This window comes from Thamnophis sirtalis, unplaced genomic scaffold (assembly GCF_051295495.1).
Source record: "Thamnophis sirtalis isolate CommonGarterSnake01/CBP01778 unplaced genomic scaffold, rThaSir2_p1.2 scaffold_2, whole genome shotgun sequence".
Lineage (NCBI taxonomy): Eukaryota > Metazoa > Chordata > Lepidosauria > Squamata > Natricidae > Thamnophis > Thamnophis sirtalis.
Window position 1 is genome coordinate 121,232,023 of NW_028261382.1, and position 24,493 is coordinate 121,256,515.

The following is a 24,493-nucleotide window of genomic DNA, read 5'->3' on the forward strand; positions in this document are numbered from 1 at the left end:
GATAACTTTGAAGGATCAATGAGCCACAAATACCTAATCTATTATTGTTCCAGCTATACTTTTTAATCAGAGATAATACATCTGCCAATAGGCAATTTAAAACCAGTTTACAATTTTTAGGAGTTATCTTTGTGTTATATCTGGTTACACCCATGTTTCATATTACTTGTAACTATGCATTCCATGTATAAACACAAATAGGTATTGAAGTGATATAAATATAAAACAACTGTTTCTGCTTGGAAAAGTTCATCCATAATTACTGACAAATGAAGAATCATGGGCATTAGCTGGAAGTAAAGTTGACTACACAGTGTGTATGCTACAGCTGACCCAGAGGTGGGTTCCTACCGGTTCGCACCAGTTTGGTAGAATCAGTTCGTCAAATCTACCGAACCGGTTATAAGAGGTTCCACCAGTGGACCCGGAAAGCAGGCCACACCTACAGAAGAGGTTCCAAAATTTTTTGAAACCCACCACTGAACTGACCTTAAAGTGAACTGAACAGATTTTGACAATTTGGCAATGAATGATATAACCCTAGCAAACAGCAGAGGGCAGTGTCATATTAAATGTGACTGAGGTTTGTAATTGCATAAACAAGTGTGGCTATCACAGCACTTGCAAAGCTTTGTCTAATCTGAGAAGCTAGGCAGGATTTGGTTAGGTTAGTAATTGGGATGGGAGACCCCCTCAGGAAATACGAAGGCTGTAAAATAGTCTGAGAAGTCAAAAGGGCAATGGCAAAACTTTATGTATCCAACAAAAATTACATGATGTCACCAGAACTCATATTTAATTTAAACAGAGACCTATATTACCACTGGGAAAACTATAGCTTTGATTATATGCAAGAAACAAGGCCAGTTTCCAAACCAGACATCACCCACTGGTGCTATTTGGGAGAGCCCTATGTTTTATGTAAAACTATTTTCACAATCATAGCCAGCTGCATTTTAACATTTTAAAAAATACTACTACATTCATGAGTTCTTTGTAATAGAGGAACAACTTCTTCACAGAGGGGTTTAAAAAAAACTTTTTAAATGAAAGTTGACTAATTATAGGCTCATGAGACAGAAATGTTATACTGAATATAAGCTACAATGCTCACCATCTTAGAAATGTTAATGCTAGAAGAATGGGGCACTCTGATCCAAAAGTCAATTATGATTTAATGTTTCTCAATTTAATCTTTCAATCAAGTTATTCAAATGCTATGATGTGTCTATATCTACAGAAGACAGAATCGTGCAAGCCACGGTATTTACTGTGACGTCCTATGGAAATGAGCTAGACTTTGAAGATGCAGGATAGAAAGGATCCGTTTTAGGAAGTTAGCACCCACCTCTCTCCTAGAAAATGAAATATTTTAGGAAATATTAAAAGGATATTTACCCCTAAAACGGAGGCAGAAACTCATCCCCCCATCTTGGTCAGTGGGCTATTAAGGCCTGAGCCAGTCTATTCTACATAACCAAGATCTATACCATCTCATTGACCTTCATTGAACCAGCCACCAAGTTTCAACCAAACTTAGCACACAGACCTACAAAGCTAGCTCTGACAGCAACCAATCAGGATACTGTTCCTGTGTTCAAAGCCCAGAGGAGGTATAAAACTCAGGCTCTCTCAGCATCTTGGCCCTTTTCTGCTCAGAACTCAAGCCATGTGATCCTGCTCAGGAATTCAAGCCATATGATCCTGTCCACCATTAAACCATCGTTTCAAACAGCCTACATGGCTCCAGTGTCTCTTTCTCCACTTGGAACTGAACCAAGATGAACATTACTTCCAACACATTTGAACTTTGATGTTGGAGAAGACTCATGAGACTACAGTGAACAACCAAGAAAACAAACCAATGGATCTTTGCAGTAGTGGGTTGCAAGAGGTACGCCCCGGTACAGGCATACCGGTGCCTGCTGGGAGCGCCGGGTACCATTCCAGTATGGTGCCCACCCGCCCACCCTCCTTACCTGTATTTGAGCTCTTCGGCACTTCCACGCATGCACATGGAGCGTATGGCACCTGTGCGACGCTCCAGCAGCTGCAGCATCGCGGAGGAATTGCGGAGCATCACAGGAGGTAAGGATGCATGCATGTGCTGCATGTGTTGTGTGTGTGCTGCGCGCATTAATGTGGTGGACGCCGTGCCCCGTTGCACTGTACTGGTTGCAATGGGATCTGGATCCCACCACTGGATCATTGAATAAATGAAATCACAGTTCCCATACAAGACCCAAATGACCAGACTGAAATTATCTTACTTCAGATATATTATGCGAAGAGTCATCTCTCTGGAAAAAAATTCTAATGTTGGAAAGGTAGAAAGAAGGATAAGAAGAAAATAATCAGCAGCAAGGTGGATGGACTCCATTACAAAGGAGATGAATGCACCGTTGGAGACTTGAAAAAACAGGAATAGATCATCACGGATAAAATCTATCTATGTGGTTGCTAGGAGTCAATAATGACTTGATGACACGTAATCAATCAACTCAATCTTAGCAGTATTATATAGCATAAGGAATGCAAAATAATATATGAAGAACCCCTTCCAAGAACAGGGTCATTCATTCCTTGAAGAAAAATCAAGGCTGCTGTTCACATCCCAATTCAATTTAAATAAATTTGTAACATCTATCACAGAGTAGACAATTACCAGATTACCTCTTGATCTAATTAAAACCAGTGGTGCCTAATTCACTTCAACTTCAATAAATAATGCCAAGAACTATACTGCAAAGAAAGAGAAATCTTCTTTTTCTTGTCCAAATCTACTACCTAGAACTCTTCAGATACTTTCATTTATTTTAAACTAAGGTACATGTGGGCAACAAGTGCAAGAATTATGAAAATGAAAAACTTAGGACTGCTGTTTGATATGATCTTCCTCCTTCTCCCCCTTCCTCCCTGTCTCTGCCTTTTCCACTCATGCCATTCCACCCCACTCCATGGCTGAACCAACCTGTGTGGGCTGAGAGTTATCATCGGTCAATGTGTTCCAAGTGTTTCTTTCTCTGCAAGGGGTCTGCTTCAAGTTACGTACATATTGCTTGCTATACATTGATTTTAACCTCCCAGGGCATTCCATTACAAATCTAAAAGTAGCTGGCTTGGAACAAAGGCATTTTACCAGCCGAACCTAATGACACTTTGCTGAATATCAAAAGGTTTCAAGCCATCTCAGAAAACCTCAATAAGCATAATGGGTTTTAAACAATGGTTAATTCGCAAAGTATTTGTAACACTGGTCAACAAAGATTTTGCTGCCTGAGTACTTTTGGGTGTACCTTATAGTTTTTTGGCTGATAATCATGAAAATAACCTGTAATTTAACCTAACACGTACAGCTTTATAGAAATGTTCTCTTTTTATACAATGGCAATGTACACCCTCTAGTACCTGTTGGCTGTGATACACACATGAAAGAAACATACAAAACATGAAACTATTGTTGAAGCCCACCCAGTACACAAAGTACAATTGCAATGTTTGTGGAGATCTAAAATTATTTGCTCAGTGGCTAAGACGCTGAACTTATCAATCAGAAAGGTTGGCAGTTCGAATCCCTAGTGCCACGTAATGGACTTGTTACTTGTTAATGCTCCTGTTACTTGTCCCAGCTTCTGCCAAACTAGCAGTTCGAAAGCATGTAAAAATGCAAGTAGAAAAATAGAAAGCACCTTTGGTGGGAAGGTAACAGTGTTCTGTGCGCCTTTGGCATTTGGCATGCTGGCCACAGGACCACAGAGAAGTCTTTGGACAGTGCTGGCTCTTTGGCTTTGAAATGGAAATGAGCACCACTCCCTAGAGTCGGGAATGACTAGCACATACATGCGAGGAAAATCTTTATCTTTAAAATTAGTGGCTCTGCTGTTTGGAATGCACCAAGTACTGTTGTTACATATGCAAATGGAAAGAGAGTTGCATTACATTAAATAGAAATGGCCACTCCAAAATGGCCACTACAGGACAGAAAAACGTGGCACATGAATCACTTGTTGACTCAACAAAGATATTTTAGCCGTCACATAAAACGTGGCCTGATTTAAATTTTTGCTCTACTACTTCCATAACCAAAGCACCATTATCTCAGTTCACTAACTAACTATATTCCATTTGCTCCTATAATCCTACAGTTAGAGGTGCTTGAACTTTATTCTCACTTAGTATATTCTGGATCAAGAGTTTAAACCCACATAACAAGATGGTGAATTCTGGCTGCCAGGATAAAATTTAAAACAGTTTCATATAAGTAAACATAACATAACCCATCATACTATTCTCTTTTGGCATTAACAACTTTGTGTAATGTATAGAAAGGAGTAAGAAACAGTAAGCAAAAGAAATTAAAGATATGAAAGATGAAGTAGAAAGCTAGATAAATCTAGTTTAGCTCAGTATCATTCACTATGTTTATCAATATTTTTCAATTCTAAACTATACTTGTTCCCACCACATCCATATACCACTTTATATATAATTCTCTATGTTTTGCATCTCTAACTTTTATCTATCTCTATCATTGTCTCTAGCTAGCTAGCTAGCTAGCTAGCTATCACTCTATGTAAGCTTTGATTAAAAGTTAGTACTTACATATACATGTATTTGATCTAATCTTGGAGAAAAGCATTTCTCAAATAATTGCAATAGTACATATTTTACCAAAAATATTTCCTTTTTTGTACCGACACAATTATAAAACTTCTGTGAAACTTTTGTTTTCAATTACTTGTTCTCTATTTCATTGCATGACTAATGACAAAGTTGACTAAAGAGGAAACCTCAGAAGATATATATCTGTATAAAGTTCATTGAAAGAATTCAATTTCCCTAAGAATTACTGTATTCCCTATTTGGCTTTAGCTGCACTCAGAAAGTTTGTTAGATATGATTTCTTGATTAAAAGTCTTAGAGATTGTGGTTCAGAAAGAAACTAAATCATTATGAACTCGATGCTATTCATCAGGTTCTTCATGAGTGAGACAAATCATAATTTAACATGATTTAATCAGAGTTCAACCTTGGAGAGGCTAGGTTAGGGGATTTCATTGCACCACTGCCACCTCTTTCACAAAGAGAATAATTTTGGAAAATGGTTTCTGTTGATCCTTTTAGAAAGAATATGACATTTTAATGCTGAACATAAGCAATAACTTTCAAATGGTATGCTCATTTCTAAGAAATAAAACACATTGGAATGGAGAAAAGAGTTGGCATTTCAGATCTAGGCATGAGACTCCTAGAATTATTTAAGTAATTCTGGGCCATTGCATACTCCCCTTAGTGAAAGATTAAGACAGCATAACTGAAAATGGCTACATTAAGATGAATAGTTAGAACCAGAGGTGGTATTCAGCCAGTTTGACAGGTTCTGGAGAATCGGTAGCAGAAATTTTGAGTAGTTCGGAGAGCTGGAAATAGGCTGGCTCTGCCCCCACTGCTTCCCAGCTGATCTCGTTGCCCTGAACAGGAGAATGAAGCTGGAAAGCAGGTTAGTGGGGTGGGGAGGGAATGGGGATTTTGCAGTATCCTTCCCCTCCCACAAAGCCACGCCACGCCCACAAAGCCCTGTCCACAGAACCGGTAGTAAAAAAATTTGAACCCCATCACTGGTTAGAACTATATGATAGAATCACAGCATGGTAGAAAAATCCCATCTATGCCACTGAGTTGAACCTACTGCTTAGTGTAGGAATCCAAATTAAGAAACCCGAGCTGGCGCAGTGGTTAGGGTGCAGTACTGCAGGCCACTTCAGCTGACTGTTATCTACAGTTCAGCGGTTCACATCCCACCGGCTCAAGGTTGACTCAGCCTTCCATCCTTCCGAGGTGGATCAAATGAGGACCCAGACTGTGGGGGCAATATGCTCTGTAAACCGCTTAGAGAGGGCTGAAAGCCCTATGAAGCAGTATATAAGTCTAACTGCTATTGCTATTGCTAAGAGAAGATGTCTAGGTCCACAGATGCTTTTTCAAAAGGACTTGTTTTTTCCTTGAAGATGTTTCGCTACTCATCCAAGAAGCTTCTTCAGTTCTGGAAATGAACTGAAGAAGCATTAGCAGAACTGAAAAAGGGTTTTTTGGTTTTTTTTGGATTGGAAGAAAAATATCTTCAAGGAGAAAAAAAAGTCCAGTTGCTTTTTGAAAAGGCATCTTTGGGACAACCATGACCTGGATGACTGAAAATCTCCATAGACATAAGTTGTTTTGCCTTCACCTCAACCCATCCAGTAAAAAATAATTTGGGTAATTGGTTCTGGTACCAAACTGATCTCATGGTTAGAAAAAGTTTCCTAGCATTCAATCTGAATCTGCATTAAACTTAAATCTACTATTTCATGGCCTTCATTCTGGAACAAGGAGGAATTGGTCTTGACATCCTTTTAGCTATTTGAACACTGCTATCATATCTTTATTCAGTCAACTTTTCTTAAGAAAACTCTTTGTGTCTTTCTTATTTCTATCCAAGATGATTCCAATTTGGTCATTTTATCTGAATGCTTCTTAAAATGTGCAGCAATTGCTTTCTGTGATTAGGAAATTATATTTTTGTTCAGGCAGACTAAAGTTGCACTTGAACTTCGTTGCGGCTCCGTGATACTGCTGGCTGTTCCTCAGTTTGCAATCACTTATTATTGCAAGATTTATTTTTGCTAGTACCATTACCAAGACAGCTATTCCCCACTTTTATCTGTGAATTTTATTTTTCTTATGTTATTTAAAAATGTTTGCACTTCTTTCTATTAATTCTAGCATTATTTTCAACTCGCTTTTCCACTTGTTATTTCTATCTCTCACAATATTAGCTAACCTGTTCAATTTTGTACCATCTGTCAATGTCATTTCCTTACATTGTATATCTTCATCTAAATCATTAAGAAAAGTATTGAACAGTGAAGATTTAGGATTGATCCCTGTAGCATCCAACCTGGTACCTCTTTACAATTTGTTATAAAACTATTAAAGAACATTATTTATACTTGCTAATCATAGGATACTTTGCCAAATATGATTCACTATAGGAAGTGTGCCAAAAACATTATTTACATTTTTGCTTATTTATTTATTCATTTGTTTTTTTCCTGTGTTTGTATACCATCACATTCATTAAAAATGCCTTCTGATGTTTGCAATATGAAAACAGAGGATAGAATAGGATAGAATAGAATAAAATGGAATAGAATAGCAGAGTTGGAATGGACTTTGGAGGTCTTCTAGTCCAACCCCCTGCCTAGACAGGAAATCCTATAGTAAAATATCTGTAAGGCACCAAAAGTATCCTATCTCTTCAGGAGTCCCATAAACATTAAAAGTTGTTCTACTAGCTGTTAAGGAAGTGTGTGTGTGTGTGTGTGTGTGTGTGTGTGTGAGTGAGAGAGAGAGAGAGAGAGAGAGAACCTATTTACCTTCCTTCCTTCCTTCCTTCCTTCCTTCCTTCCTTCCTTCTTTCCTTCCTTTCTTCCTTCCTTCCTTCTCTCCCTCCCCCTTCGTTCCTTTATTCTTTTCCTCAAACTCATTTCAATTTTTAATGATTTTGCAAAAAAAAAATGTATGCAATATTAGTAGACTGCTGCCCAAATTTGTTAATTATTATCATTATCAAACTCATAGCTGTTTTGAAACCTGAATTATACTCTAGCCCTAGGAAACCATAAGACAATGAAAATATGAACATTTATATTATGTAAAGATGAATTAGGGGCATGCCATGTTCATCTGAAAATGTGACCATGATATAGATCTTAGCTGACATTTTTAAAGACCTAGATTATGAATGTGTGGCTCATAAATATACAGCACCCAAAAGCATAACTGCTTTTCATACACATCTAATCCACAAATGTTATTTAGTTGAAAAAATAACGCATAAGACTCCAGCTGATACAAACAATGAGCTAAGTTTTATTATCGATTAATGCTGTGCGTGTTCCTTAACCTGAATAGACCAGGAAGTCACTATTTTTCTCTGAGACACATTCTTACTTAAAAAACCTCCCAAAAATATATTTCCTCAAACATTTATAGCTACAAAAAAAAAAAACCCATCTGAAATGGAAGGCAAGGAAATAAACAGGCCGTCAATGTCCTCATTGTTTTGTTTAAAAGGAAAGAAGATCATTCAATCTGTCACCAGATTTCCCAAGATTTTAATTACACACCTAAGTATATTGTATGTTCATGTTTTTTCAGCAAAAAAATAAAATAAAAAAATCATACTGCAGCTTTCCAGTTTTAGAAGTGAATTCTTTTTAGTACTGGAAAAAACATTTATCTTATGCAAACATTTATCTTATGCAAATTGAATAGATTAAAAAATATAACTGGCATACCAATGATACATTGAATTCATGGTATGCTGCTGCTGCCTACTGTTATATGTTTCATCTTGAATATATTTGGCCAATTAACAACTGCATTTATTAAACTGTAGGGGCCATAAATATTGAATTATTGCTGCCCTAAACTGCTAGCATACATCTGTATATGCAGAGATGCACACAAACATACACACATACACAAACATACTATATGGTGGAAATTCAATAGCAAAGAAAAGAAAAATAAGGCAAAAGCAGAAATCCCTACCATTCTTTGCACCAAATACATTGAATGTGTCTATTCTCTCAACTGAATAAGAAGCTGGTACAATTAATAATGTCAATGCAAGTAAGGTTTACTCTCCCTTCTAGTAAAAGGAATTAGCAGTAGACTTATATACCGCTTCATAGGCCTTTCAGGCCTCTCTAAGCGGTTTACAGAGAGTCAGCATATTGCCCCCAACAATCTGGGTCCTCATTTTACCCACCTCGGAAGGATGGAAGGCTGAGTCAACCCTGAGCCGGTGAGATTTGAACCGCTGACCTGCTGATCTAGCAGTAGCCTGCAGTGCTGCATTTAACCACTGCGCCACCTTGGCTTAGGATTATGGATAACCTGGGGCAATTTGAAAATTATTTAATGGGGACAATTTTCCCCCCCAAATGAAACAGGGGACACATTATTCTGAATTTCCTTGTGGATTGTGCCACATTGTATAAGACGATTTAAGACAGGAGTTGGCAACCTTAAACATTCAAAGAGCCATTTTCCACAGAAAAGAAAACACCGGGAGCCACAAAACCCTTTCCTTGCCTGACTATATCCTGAATGGCCACAAAACTAACATATGTAGTTGAATTTGTAGATCTTAACTCCATATAGGAAATGCCCCTTGGTTATGGTGGACAGAAGGACCAAGAGATGGTGAGAGTATTTGTAGATCTTTACTTCATGCAGGAAATGGCCCTTTGTTATGTTGGACAGAAGGACCAGGAGATAGTGATTATTTGGACCACTTTAAACCAAAAAGGTACCATAATGACATTGAACAAAGGAGATGGTGAGTATTTGTATATCTTAGCTTCATGCAGGAAATGTCCCTTGGTTATGTTGGACAGAAGGACCAGGCTTGTAGTTGAATTAAACATTATGTTTACTTCTAAAACTTTTCTTTTGTTGGATTTATCTATGATTGGCCTACCGGGGGTCAAAAAGCTCAATAAATCATGTGTTAGTGGGTGTCGCACGTTGGCTTATTTTGAGTGAGGGAGCAGAGGGATGAAAGAGCCCCATGTGGCTCGAGAGCCGCGGGTTGCTGACCTCTGACTTAGGAATTAAATCCTACAATAAGCACAGGTGACAGTTGAGCTCCGGTGTCTGAGGGATAGCTCCAATAGTAGAAGATATTAGTAACTGAAGCTGGGATAGCTTTTCACTATGCCTAAATGAAGAAATACATTCAAATAATGAGAGAGAACAGTCCTTGAATTTCTTCATGGCCTTCTGTCCTAGTATAACCTGCTTTAATTTGCTTAGCTTTCCAGCTCAGCAGAATCAAATTAATGTTTAGATGTTTTCATATCAAAAGTACAGTGGTTGCAACTTTTCTGAATCATCACCTGAGATCAGTGAAATTAATTTAGGAACCACCGGACTCTGAACTGACGCTGCATGGCCTACAATAAAATTGGGCTAGAAAATGCAATGCAATAATTATTAAAATAAATAAATTCTCTTCCCCACACCCTAGTATTCCCAAAGCTGTTAACATGTAGCAAGAAACACCTCTTTTCTAATTACCACAACAACTTTAAATGGAAAAGAACATTTCAGAATATTGTGTGTGTGGAGGGTAGAGTATTGAGCAAAAAAACAGAGTTGCTCCAAACCAATCAAGAGAGTAGCTCTCACTCCCTCTGGTGATAACTGGGGTTACTGAATACATTTTCGTCTACTTCTTTCTCGCTGTCCCTCAAAGCAAACAACAATCAAAATGCTTCCTCCGGCTTCAAAAAAGTGGCCACACCCAGTTTTGTATGATTTGGTCCACCAGATGTTACATAAAGCAAAACAGTTAGAAGCACCTGCTCACAGGTATCCTTTACAAGAGATCATGTAGGAGAAGAACAGGTGGAGCTGGGGGTGGAATTAAGTGCATCATCAGCCTAGAGTCATTACATTCTCACAAATGGACTAAGTACAACCCCCCTAAATTCTGTGGACCCTTATCTCACACAAATTTAGTGTTGAACTTAATGTAGTGCATAAAGGATCAGGGCCATCCATTAAATTGCAGCACAGATTTATTCAAGCCTACACACAAAATATCTAATCAATTAAAATTAACTTAATATGTGGTTCTGGTCTGATGTTTATCTATTCCGCTAAATTGTCCTGACCGTTAGTGGAGTATATAAACAACAGACGTGAGATTTATCTACTTCACTAATGGTCAGCACTAAATTGGCACTAGATAAAGAGTTAACAGAATTTAAGAAGGGTTGGGTTAAGATTGCTTGTGGGAATGGAATGATTCTATGCTGATCTCTCTCTTAACTCCCCCCCCTCCAGGCTCTGCCGGTCCTTCTCCTATATAAAAATGGATAAACCACCAAACTGCTATTGCTGTTTACTATCTATTAAAAATTGGTTGACTTTGTGAGGTACAGCTATCTGAGTTTTCAATGAAATCATTCCAAAACTTAGCTAGATATGTGTTGTGGCCCAGCAGGAGCCGCTGGAACTGCCGATGGACTCCGATAGCGAGGGACCCTATGAGTCAGCTCTGGAAGATGTGGAGGACCCTGGGCAGGGTTCAGACTCCGAGCAGGGACTAGAGAGGCTGGCTGGCCACCAGGAGGCACCTGAGGCATGGAGCAGTAGTGAAAGTCAAAGGGAGTTTGTCCCTGATGTCAGGCACTGGAGCAGTGGTGAAGATCAAAGGGAGTTTGCCCCTGACGCCCGGAAGAGGCGGGCGGAGAAACGAAGGCAGCAATTACGGAGACAGACTCATAGAAGATAATCAGGCCCAGATGGTTGTGATTTGTCTCTTCCCAAGAGAGTATATAAGAAGAGACTTTGGGAGGAGACCTTTTGCAGAACACAACCGTTTATACCAAGCTGGAGAAGTTCTTGTGTGTATTGTATCTCTTATCTGTGGGAGTCTGGGTTGCTGCCAATGTCTTGTCTGTGAGTGATTACTGTGAATAAAGCGTAACTAACAGTAAGCTTGTGTTGGCGTTACTCACCAGAGGAAGGAGGGTCAGAACAGATATGCTACAGAGTGAAAATGCATAAACGTTATTTGGGGTGCCCCTGAAATAGAGTATCTCTGCAACTTTCCTCTATTTGGTGTACCTATCACAAAAACCTTCTTGCACCTTCCAAGTCAACATGAAGTCACATCAGCCCAGAGGTTCAACCTGAAGCCATGAAATTGTCACAAATACTATACAGTTTGGACAAAAATTGGGACAAAGAGCTGCAAGTGTTCCTAATTGCCACAGGAAGTAAGTGTCAGCCTCTCCTAATTTTCCATCCAAATAAATACAATATTATACTCAAAATCAGAAGTGGGAGCCTGGATAGAGTAGCTAAGTAAGCTCAGAGAGAAAATGTGTATGGATTTTTCTATTTATAGAGGCAACTGCTTACAAAATATCTCCTATTCCAGATACTGGGTAAATAAACACCAGTTTAGCCTCTGTGAAAATATTTGTTTATCTTACTTTTTAATTTTCTCTTCTAGCTTACTTCTGACTTTAAAAACTAGTTGCTAAGGATTATTTGTCCTCCTTTTGTCTGTGAAGAATGTATTTCTATTTCTGAGGGGCATGGCAACTGGCCCTGTTACAAACCCCTGATCTAAGCACATAGTAATAATAAAATATAGTTCCTGTTGATTAGCAATTTTGTCACACAGTGCCAGACTGACTTCTGGCTCCAGACTTTTTTAAAAAAAATTACTTTCGTCTTTTATGACTGCTGTGTGCAAAAACCAAAACCTAACTTTTCCTCTGGTTTGGATGCACTTTAGGATGTTCTTCATTTGGTACAAAATGCCTAGAGTATTAAATGGTTCTCAGCTGATACTAATAATGAACTTCCCATGTATTACTCAGGCAAAACTCTTCGAAAGTTACAAACATATAAATTCCAGCTTAAACATTTGTTTAATTTTAATCATTATTATGTATACTATACATTCTTGCCTTTTATGTATTACCACCATTGCATTTCATTTACTATATTTTAGTTATTATACTTTACTAACAGAAATAACTCTTAAAATATTACAATCTAACACTCTAATCTGCCACTACAAACAATACAAAAAATGTACATCAGATTAAGAAGTAAGTCCAAGTGGTTGCAAGAGGACCAAGTAAGAACTTGTAAATGAGAAGCAGAAACATGGTTTATTTCATCATCTGATGTACATCCTGTTCTACGTTAATGAAGTAGGCCTGAATGTTGTCCAAAGAAAAAGAAATTTATCGGCTGTGGTTGTTCTTTTCCTGTCATAAAAGCAAGTGATTAGAGGAAGGCAAAGCAATTAGCATTAGCCAATTTTCTCCCTTTTGCATTCTGGGATAGCTAGCAGAAAAATAGAGAGCCATTGGGCCTTCGCAGGTCCTAATAAATGTCTTTAAAAAAACAGACCCCATAACTATAAAATTCAGTTCTCTAGAGGCTTTAGTGTTTAGTGAAAAGAGGAAGGAAAAAGGATTGTAAAGTGGATTGATTGTTATAATGACAATGTTGGAACATCTGAAAAACCAGGTTAGGGACAGATTACCATGCAGAAAATCTATCTACATAGTTGCTAACAGTCAACATTGACTTGATGGCACATAATCAATCAAAAATTAATTAGAGGTATTATGTGAAAATAAATTAAGTTATTATATGCATCTTTGTTATGTAAGTCATTTTCAGAGTGTGTTCAAGAAAATATGGAGGATCATAGTCAAAATATCTATAATTCTTGGTTAGAAAAATAAATAATAGAGTATGTTTTCCTGTTATATACCATATTTTTCAGAATATAAGACGCACCAAGGTTTTTAAGAGGCAAATAAAAAAATGGTTTTGCACTTTGCAAACCTCCCCAAAATGGCCCATTTTTCAAAAAACGGACCTGTTTTCCCCCCCAAAAAAAGGCATAAACAGCCTTTAGCGGACTTGCAGAGTGCTCCAGGGGGGGGGGGACAAGCAAAAAATGGCCCATTTTTTTCATTAAAAAAAGGCATGGATAGCCTTTAAGAAGCTTATAGAGTGCTCCTGGGGCTGGGGGGATAAAATTGAGCAAAAACCGGGACTTTTTCGCTCATTTCTGCCCTTCCCACCCCCAAGGAGTTCTCTAAAAGCTTCCTAGAGGCTCTGCATAGCCATTTTGGTGAAGGGAGTGGGGTTTCAGGAGGCAAAAAAATGCTGTGTTCAGTGTATAAGACACGCCCAGATTTTCAGCCTCTTTTTTGGGGGGGAAAAGATGTGTCTTATATTCCGAAAAATACGATAATTTCTCAACAATAAATGCCTTCAATTTGTAATGTGTTAGGCATTAGATGCAACCACAAGATACTGCAGGCCTGGACAATTTGCATCCTAAAATAATAAGTCTTCAAATAAATGCAGTCTAAACATCCTAGCAATGTTCATATCTGTGAATCATCCCCAAAGGTCAGGTTACCAGAGTACAGAATAACAAAATGATAGCAATCATAACTTTCTATTTCTATTAGTCTCTTGGTCCTCTACAAAACAATCTGCCATTCATTAAAATTGATTGCTAATTACATTTATAATATTTCATAATCCTTATTTAGGAGATGAAAAAATTCACTTCTTCTTTAAGCATTTAGTACCTTCCTAAACTTAACATGTTGCCAAAATGGAAGAATAAAACAGATCATGATCTGGCTATTGTATGTGCAGATGACAACTTAAAGATACATTCTAATGTTCATCTAGCGAAAGAATGAATATTCTACTGATTATTCCACAAGACAAGGCCATTATATATTTTTGATAGAGAAAGTAGTCTGTTCACTTACCAATTGTGTAGTATCTCTTCAGTTCACCCTTCCGTGGATTGCGCCGCTGGGAATTTGCAGTGTTATTTTGCTCCTCTTCAGATGTTGTTGTGTTTTTAAGAGCTGTAGGCTTAGTTGGTTGCAGGGCATGTTGTGCTGATGATGGCAAAGGTTCATAACCTGATGCAGAAATTTCAATAGACTGGGATTTTTTCTTTAGTCTAAAAGGGAAAGGATATAATATGCAATTAACAGGTAGATTACAGCTACATGATTCAACTTTTCTCGCTTTGCTGCCATAATGAAAAAAACACAAAATTTCATACTACATATATCACTGTTGCGGTTCACATGGATTTTTCCTATAGAATGGACATACAATGCATTGACACATAATAATGTCTAGTTCAAAAGAAGTTAAAGATGTAGCTTGGCTGTCATGATCAGAAGAGAACATCTTTAGCAGAGTTTATTTGGAAAGAAACTGGAACTTGAGCAATTGTAATTAGAACAATTGCAAATTTCCAGAATACTTTTCAGTTTATATATTAAAAAAATGCTTTATTCAGTGGCGTCTCTGTGTCTGGCTAGTATTTCATTTACAAAAATGCTTAGATTCTATCAACATATGCCAAGTCTCAAAGATGTTGTCTTCTCCTATGTTTTGGAATACAATTCATTTCTAAACTTCTGTAAACCTAGCTAGCTCCAAAAGTAGAGCATAAATATATTTCATAAACAAATAGGACACTATAAGGAACATTTAGAAATATTAAATGAAAGCAATGAGCAATGTGTAATGTATGTCTATTTCTATGCAATTGTGATGTAAATAATTTTTTCTTATAGAAAAAGCTGTACAGGTATCCCAGAATACATTCCTAGTTTATTTACTAAGTAGATATTGCACTTATATATAACCATTATCTGATGACTCTTGATAGCTTACGGCTTATAGGAAAGTTAAAATATCTACCATACAATTAAAAATAAATAATGATTTCATTAAATCTTAAACAAGAATAAACAAAGATGAAAAACAAATAGAAAGATTGCATAATGTTTAAATTAAGAAAAATTCTTCTGGCACAATTAAATTAAGTTCCAAGAGACCCACTAATACAAATTGGAGCAAAATATTCTAACTTTGGAAGAATTTATGACATTTGGTAACAATGCACTCAGAAGTTAATTTGTGTATGGATTTTAAAATGACAGACCAAAAGAATGGTATGGAAAAAGATGTTGAATTTACAAATGAAACTGGGTGATGGCTAAACAATTGAAGGAGTCATACTGTAAAAATAATAAGCCAGAAGAAGTACCTGCATAACATTTTATCTTGAATTTACAAAAAAAGAAAAAACCATGTCAAATTTGCTTGCAGTTAAGAGATGAGATATGGGAGGAAGAGTTACTGTATTGTAGTTCCAGAAAACCGACAAGTTACAGCAATTGTACTTGTTGTGATGATGGAGAAAGTTATTTGCTCGTATATTTTTTCCTTTTTATTAATGATTTTTGTCTTCTTTTTCAAAAATGTCTCTGCACTTTTTTTAGTTTTTGTATTTTTTTAGTTTGCATTAGTTTTTTATCTTTGTATCTGTAACCTTCAATAAGCCTATTATAAAATAGCATTTTAATTTTTAAGGGTTAAATGTTAACTTTTGTCTTACTGCTTTCTTTGTTCATTCTAAAATGGAAAAACAGGTGAAATTTGCAGCACATTCTTATTCACGTATAATGCTAAATTATAATGAGGTTTTGTCCTAGCACAATGTCTGAATCTTACATCTTACAACTTGTTTAACAACCCTGTTTTTTTTCAAAAGGTAAACCAGCTTAATGTAATAATGAACCAGGTCATTCTTCCACTTTGACTCTAGCCAATTAAATTATAAACTTTAATATTGAAAGAAAAATTCAGATGAATTCGGAGAAATTGCCAAGATGAAAGCATTCTATGTGATTATATTTATAGCAGGATGTCCTTTCACGTTTGATTCTTGTGTCATGTCAAAATAACAGTGAAATCACAGCCCATTATCTCCCGAGAAAATAAGCAATTTTGAGTTAAGGCTGGAGCTAATGAGCTGAAATTATAAACACCAACAAGTCTATCAACAACTCATTTACCAATTTTTAAAATGTTTTTTTTAAATATTCTTTTTAATTTAGAAGCAATACACAGAAAGTTGGCAGTACAATGGGTCAAAGGCATTCTTAGCCATGACAACTTAGTGGCCATGGCATAAAAAGTTATTTTTGCTAAGTGGTTAAAAAATAGAAAACAAACAATCGAAATAAATGAACAATTTTACTTCTGGAGGAAAATAAGGAATTCCTTAATGATCTGCTTTGAAGAACACCATTTTAAATCTTTCATAAATTACCAAAAGTTAGAATAAGCAGAGAACTAAGTTTACATATTTATACTGCGCTTTCTAAGGTGGTAAAAATGAAAAGTAACTATTAAAAGTCCACAAATATCTTCGTAAAATGGGTGAATTGTCAATAAAATAGGAAAATAGTGCACGCTAGGGAGACTTGAGGGAACAGATTACGCATTGATCGTCCTGCAGAAAATCTATCTATGGGGTTGCTGGGAGTTGAAAACAATTTGATTGCACATAATAATCAATCAATCAATCTACAATGTACATATACAGCATAGTGGGAGGGGGGATTAAATCTGTAAAATGATTTTTTACAGATCAATAACATTCATGCTCATTTTAATAGAGCTACGTTTGCTTTCTTCGAATAAATTATCTTCATGAAAAGTGAAATACTGAACAAAAAGCCTTGTTATAAAGATACATAGAGAATATTATGTTTCTTTAGTTCTCAATCAGTTTTGTGCTGAAAACTCTCATTTTCAATATTTGAATATGTAATAAATAAATTTCAAAACATAGATATCTGCAGAAAGGTTAAAACCAACCAAAAATCCCCTCAGGCTGTCAGTCACAATTATGCTGTTGAGATTTAAATTTTTGTTAAGTCTCTCAGCAGATGAGTCTGTTGGTTCAAATACAGATGAAAGAACTATCAAAGCTTTTGTCAGATTTTTCCTCCTGAGGGAGCAAAAATCGGAAGAGTGAAATAAACATTACCTTCCTTCTCCATTTTTATCTTCCACAATGTTTTTCTTCTAAATTAATAATTAATCTGTATATGAGAAGGAAAGATGACCTCTACAGGTGTAATAAATGATTCTCAGATTAATAAGATCCAGCTATTATATAAACAACTAGCCTCAAATTCCAGAGCTGTTTCCCTTCTGGTACATCATGTCAAGTTATGAGAAATTCAGAAAATTACCAGCTAAATATATACTGAGATACATAATTTATCCAACAAGTGAATAATTTTCATTTCACTTTTAAATTTTCATTTAGAAAATTAACTCACTTGTTGGAGTGATGATTCTTTTATTTTAATAAATTTTAATAAATCTTGCTAAAGAGAACTCTGTGATTCACATAGTTATGACACTGGGTTAGAGATTAGCAAACTCATATTTGAATCCCGAATGCTTCTGGGATGAGCACCCGTCACTTGCTCCAGCTTCTTGACAGGGACACAAAAGGAGGTCCTATTGACATCCCATGAGCAATGGCGATGTTACTGGCTAATCCTTTCAATCCAGAAGAGCCTTAAATGGTGCCTTCAACACAAAAGTGGGAAGCCACAATGTTTGTGTGTTACACTTCCCATTGTACCTCTATCCACTGAGTTGAAATCCAATTTCTGGGTGGGTGGGTTCTTCTTGCCCTAAGACTGCCCAAAGAAATTTTTGTTTAAAGCCAAATTAGATCCTTAAACAAAAAAATTGAGCGGTGAAATTAACCCTAATTGGATTGCTTTGGAAAACTTTTTTTTTCCTTTGTAACTATTCTTTGTGGATGTTCGCAACGTTTCTCATTTCTCCTCTTAAAGTGAACGGATTGATTTTTCTTCTTCTGCTTTTTGTTCCTTTATTTTTTGACTTCTGGATTAAAACCTTCCTTCTTATTTTAACAATTCTTCCTATTACTTGTTATTAAATTTCACTAAAAGAAATCTAAAGAACTTTGTTTCCTATAAGCCAGAGATAAATATTAGAAAGTGAAAAGTAGCACACTGCCACTCGGAGGTCAGAGGCTGAGGTTGTTGAAACAATGTACCTCTTCTCTTTCCTTCTTTGATTTCACTGACTCTGTAGTTGAAGGGTTTGCAACTTATTTATAGAAACTGATAAAGAGCCAAGGACATGAATTGTTTTCACAGGTGCCTTTGAGAACTATTTTGGCAGGGGAAAGAAAAGGGGGGTAATAGAACCCTTCACCTTTGAAGAGCATAAAAAAACTTGTATTCAAATCAATATAAAATAAAAAAATAAAAGAGGCCTGGAAGGCTAGAGGACAGTGGCTATTAGTTTTTCTTTCTTTCTTCTGTTTTGGAAACATGGATCAATATTCAGATGAGAAAACCTTAAAATTCCAAAATACCTTGGCTGGAATTCAAAATCTATTGGAAGGGTATGAATTGAGAAGAAGTTGGAAGGACTAGTCTTCCTCACAGCAAAAGATGATGGGGTTGGAGCCCCAAAAATTAAAGGGGAGAATGAAGATATAGAAGATAAAGATAAGACAATAGATGAATATATTAATGAAGCAAATGTGGGTGAAAGTGGAAAGAAGGGAATATGGAAAAGAGAATTCGACGAATTGGAGCTCTACCCCAGATTCCAGGATACAGAAGGAAAAAAATGGTAATGATGATGAACTTAAGAGGAGAATTTTTTTCAGAAGCAAGATTGACAACCAAAGACAAGTTAATTTTAATAGCAGCTGGTGAGCAACGACGTTACCTGAGAGATCCTTCAAGCAACCAAGTGTGGAGAGAAGTCTATAAAAACCTTATAAAGGAGATAAAAAGAAGACTGACACCACAATTGGCAAGAGAGATGAGACTGTTTTGTTACTGGAAAGATACAGGTTGACAATGAAAGTTGATAATAAAAAATTAGTTGATTTTGGTGATTAATAAATAGGAATTTAGTAACTCTTTGATTGTTTTAGATTGTTATTAAATGTTTCTTCGTTAACAAATAATTAACTATAATAACAATAATGAAATGATAATGGATACAGCTTAATGATATTTACATGTACTGCTAAACTAGTAAAAAGAAATTTGGATATAAATTGCAAATTGTGACTTGGGAAAAAGACCTATAAATTTTATTAACAAATTTTTATTAAGATCTTGTTATAAATGTGTATGGTTTTTTTGTGTGTGGGGGGGGTGTTTGAGGAGAGGAGATGGGACATAAATAGTAAATGATTTTTAGCCAATTATAATAACAACAAGAAAATGTCAATCGACATTGTTTAACAACATATACATGGTATTGGCAAAAGTAACTTGGATATAAATTCTAAACAGTGAGAAGGGGGGAGGGGGGAAGAATTATAAACTTTATTAATTGACTTTTACTTAAAAGATGTTATAAAGGTGTAATGTTATTGGAGGACTTTTTGAAATAGCTAATGAATGCCATTATGTGGTTGTGTCTTTAAGTACGAATGATTTGCGGTAAAAGCATGTTGAGATAATTGTAGTCGAATGAGAATTGTGGTACATTGATAGTAAGATATAAAAAGATTTTTGATTTAAAGTGTATGATATGAACTATAAGTAATGACTGTGGAAGAAATGCACAAAAGTTATCTGTAACCAATCGATACGCTTTCTACAAGATGAAATGAAGGATGATTCTTTTTTTTGTGTTTCTGTTCAATTAAAATAAAATAAAAGACATACTATGCTTATCCCTAAATACACATCAACTAAAATATTTTTACTATTACCGCTACTGGGTAATATTTTTCTGATATGCTCTGGAAAGCTGGAATGCCATTTAACGAAAGCTCACCATCAGCAGTTCAGAGACATGATTATATATTGCCAAGATTGAGCAAAGCATAGACTAAATGTGTATAAGTCATTCAAAGTAAATGTAGATGTAGGACAGAAAAAGAATTAATACTGCATTAAAAAGATATGATCTTTTATCAAAGCAGTGTGTAGGTAGTCTTAAACCCAATGTCTTCATTACTTTGCATCAAATGAAGATGTAAGGGGGAATAAATGAACACCAGGAGAATCAGCAATTGAGTCTAAGAACTGTTGCAAAATCACTAAAAGGATTTTTTTTAAGGGAGAAGAAATACCAAGCACAATTCCAAATGAGATTATGAAGTAGTTAATTTTGCTTGGCTGTTAATTTATTTGATTCATGGTAAAGAGGAATAGCAAATGTAAAACACAGACTTTTTGGCATCATGAACAACAGTGAACAAATGCATACATCATCACAATGTTGTTGAATGTAGGAAAAGCACCCTTTTGTTTCACCTATGAAAACTGAAAAACTAATGCCATGAATTGTTTTTTCTAAACTTGTTGTGATAAATTTAACACACTGGTCCAAATTTAGTATCCCAACCTTTCTTTTTGGCAGCATTTGAATAAAGGTTTGAGTATTTAAGACTATTTAATTATAAGGAAAAACCTCTTGAGAGCAAGATCTCTCCGTCAGTGAAACAGTCGGTCTATTCAGGTGGTAGATTCTCCAGCAATTTTTAACCAAAATAAATGATGATTTAGTGCATATTAACTAATAGCATTATATTTGTTATTGAAGCAATCAAGACACATTCTTGATTGCATTTTGATTTCAAAGCGATATAGTATTAAATGACTCTTTCTTACTGTCTTTCTTGTTTTACTTGTGTTAAGAGACATGGGGGTGGAATGATTAGAATTGCAAACTAACTCTGTCCATATACCAGGAATTTGAGCTCAAGGTTTACTCAGTCTTCCATCCTTCCAAGGTTAGTTTTGTGACGAACACAACTCAATACACATTTGCGATGTCTCCTTGAATGGGGATGAAACAGTAGCAACCAAATTCCCAATCTCGGAGCTCAAGCCAACAGCATAATTACTGTTATAATTGAAAATCTGTAAATATCCCTCATTGGTAAAAAAAAATAAAAACCACCATTTTAGCTAGTACTAATGCACTAAAAATCATTGAAACTGAAGGCAAGCTGAGTGTGGGGCTCACACACTTTCTATGGGAATTTTATGGTGTGGACTGAGCAGTGTTTCACTTTTCCGCCTTTCCAATTTGTGAGTCACCAACACTACTTTGTCCACTCCTCCATCCCATGAAAGGGAACTGAATCAATAGCTCACATCAACTTTCTCACTGTGGTTTACACATTTTCCCTTAATGTGCAAACTCTATGTTTCCTACAACTCCAATGGGCAGTAAACAGATGAAATGCCTTTTACAGTCCTGACAATATACAGTGGCAGAAGCACGAAATGAAAAATGACCCCATTGTCAGTGAAGAAACGATTGCTTTGATCCATATGCCATGCTGTCTGCAAGTCTATCATCATTAAAAAAGATAAAGTATCCATCAAGTCAAGCTCATCTTCTGATCACCTCAGGGACACATCCATGAAGCTTTCTTAGCAACGGTACAAAAGCGATTTCCTATTGCTGCTTCCTAGGATTTTTTGCTACCTTCCCAGTCCCATATACAGCCATGGCAATGTCTTATACTCTCCCATCCAAGTACAGGCCAAGATAAAGCCTGTTCAGCTTCCAAGATCAAACAAGGTCATCTATTGCTGCTATCATTAAATGCTATTTAAAGTATTGATATAGTTTGCTATCTAAATTTGGAGGATAGGTTCTTTCTTCCCTTATTCAAAGCTCTTGCTTTGATGCCTCTATCAAATTATTCCCATCAACTTTTTCTTAGATTAGTTCTATTTATATTCCATTTTAATTACTTTATCCCAAATATATCTTTCTTTCAGCCTTACATAAACCTACTACATCAGATTTAATTGATTAGCTATTATTTTAAAAAATACAGCTGAAAGTGGCATGCATCCTGTACAAGTAACCCCTTCATCCAAAGGGGTTGATTATAATTATTAATGGGAGAATATTTCCCCCTTTTTTTGCAAGTACAAATACATGGAAGATATTGTGCCAGTTCCTTAGAAATGTGTCTTCTATCAGGTCAAACTATTTAGAAGTATTTCTGCCTTAACAGATTCTGTTTGCAAGTCCTCTTATTATCTTTCCTTAGAATATCGACGACTGAACCCATAATTCTCTCCATGTTGCCAACTTTGTTTCTATCATAATATGTATATGGCAATTTTTACAATTGAGTTAATCTCATTAAAGTACGTATTTCATAAAATAGACTGATGTCCATGAAGAGCGAAACTGGCCCTCCAGATGATTTTAATAACAAGCCATCAAATGCTTGGAGCTGTCCTTCAGCACCATTTGGGGAACCGTAGGTTTCACAACCCTACTGAAGATCATGGAAGTATATGGCTTTGCTGACTTTACAACATCAAACTAGTGTTTTTTTTTACTCCAAACAGCATCCAAATAGTCATATAATATTCCTGTTATTTTAAATTAGGTATTATGTGACTGCAACTGCTGGAAAATCTCTGTTTTATAGCACTTTGAGAAGAGAGTTTTGATATACTAAAATATGGGAGCCTCCATTAAAGATGATTTGTTTAGTAAAATATCACATTAACATCAATTCATCATTCATTGTCTGGTTTTCATTATCAATATTCTTCATGACTCTGGGATTTATTTTAAGGATAACTTTGTAAATATTATGCAACAGAATGTGTTGCCATATCTAGAAGTCTTCTTAATCAAAAGCATATGTAAAATGTCATGTTTTTCAACTGCTATAAAAAGCAAATAACAAGCAGAATGAAATTTTCTGGAGTTTTGAAACAAATGGCTACTTCAAATGTTTACTGATGAGCTAGTCTGCAAATCTATAATAAATAGATGAAAGTTAAACCAACACTGAGTTTTCCATTGACTTCATCCTTGAAAACTCTTGAAAGTAGGTTCATTGATTTGAGAAAGTGACAGCTTTTAATCACCAGGTCAAAATTCTATACCAAGCATTTAATAGAAAAATTTGGTTACATTTACTTATCGGTAATACTTGAACTATTAATAGTGTTCATAAGAATAGTGAAGTCCTGTTGCTTCTCTATTTTTAAAAGATGTCTATATTTTCTGTATCAGATTTTAGCAATCAGTGACTTAGCTGCCTGTTGCAGCCCCCAAAATCCCCTGAAAAAAATTCCCCTATGAAAATTGTGGTTGTCATCTTAAAATACCCAACACGCTTAAATCTAAAACTGAAAACAAAAATTATCTCACTCAAAGCTATGCCTGCTTCCTATCTCTATTCTCGCTGCTTTACCAAACCCTCTTCCAAACCCAACTGAACAGCCAGCAGCCTTCAAAAGATTGCCAACCCCATCCTTTGTCAAATGACTACAACCTTGGAAAGAGTGCTGCTAACCTAAATGTATTATTAATTTAAGAGAGGAAAGGCATTTGAGGTCATGTCTTTTTTTTAAAGTTCCTGAAATGGGCAAAGCCTGTCCTCGTTATTTTGTCAGGACGCTTCAATTTCTCACATGCTGGCACTACATGTTCAAGACTTCCTTGCAAAACAGTATTTGACTTCTGCAATGCAGATCTGACTCATCCATGTAAGTTGCATATTATTAGCCAGAATGGGCTGTGAGAAATTGCTTCAGAAGGCAAAGTGCAAAATGCTAAGGCTTAAGGAAGGTGCACAATTTCTCAGAGAGAAATAACTCTTACTGCTACTAACTTCCTCATAAAACTTCTACCAAATAAGGAGAAAAGTGGACTAGAATAGGTAGTGCTCAATTTACAACAGTTTATTTGGTGACCAAAGTTACAACAGCACTGAAAAAAGTGACTTATAACTATTTTACATACCTACGACCATTGCAGCATCCCCATGGTCATGTGTCAAAGTTCAGATACTTGGCAACTGACTTGTATTTATGACGGTTGCATTGTTCCTGGATCATGTGATCACCTTTTGCAACCTTTTGCAACTTTCTGACAAGCAAGTCAATGGGGACATCAGATTCCCTTAACAATCGGCTTACTAACTTAACAATTGCAGTGATTCATTTAACAAGTGTGGCAAGGAAGATCGTAAAATGGGGCAAAGCTCACT

The 24,493-nt window shown here is 36.1% G+C and overlaps 1 protein-coding gene and 1 long non-coding RNA gene across 4 annotated transcripts in view; one reads left to right on the forward strand and one right to left on the reverse strand.

The window, feature by feature from the left end:
- OXR1 (oxidation resistance 1) overlaps positions 1-24,493 on the reverse strand; it is a 216,950-nt gene that overhangs the window by 86,553 nt on the left and 105,904 nt on the right. For all 3 annotated transcript variants that reach the window (XM_087706778.1, XM_087706779.1, XM_087706776.1), the window contains one exon: positions 14,385-14,584. In XM_087706778.1, coding sequence (XP_087562904.1) covers positions 14,385-14,584 — 200 coding nt within the window. The remainder of the gene's footprint in view (positions 1-14,384; positions 14,585-24,493) is intronic.
- LOC148049146 (uncharacterized) overlaps positions 1-24,493 on the forward strand; it is a 72,821-nt gene that overhangs the window by 32,060 nt on the left and 16,268 nt on the right. The gene's annotated exons all lie outside the window — the stretch shown is intronic.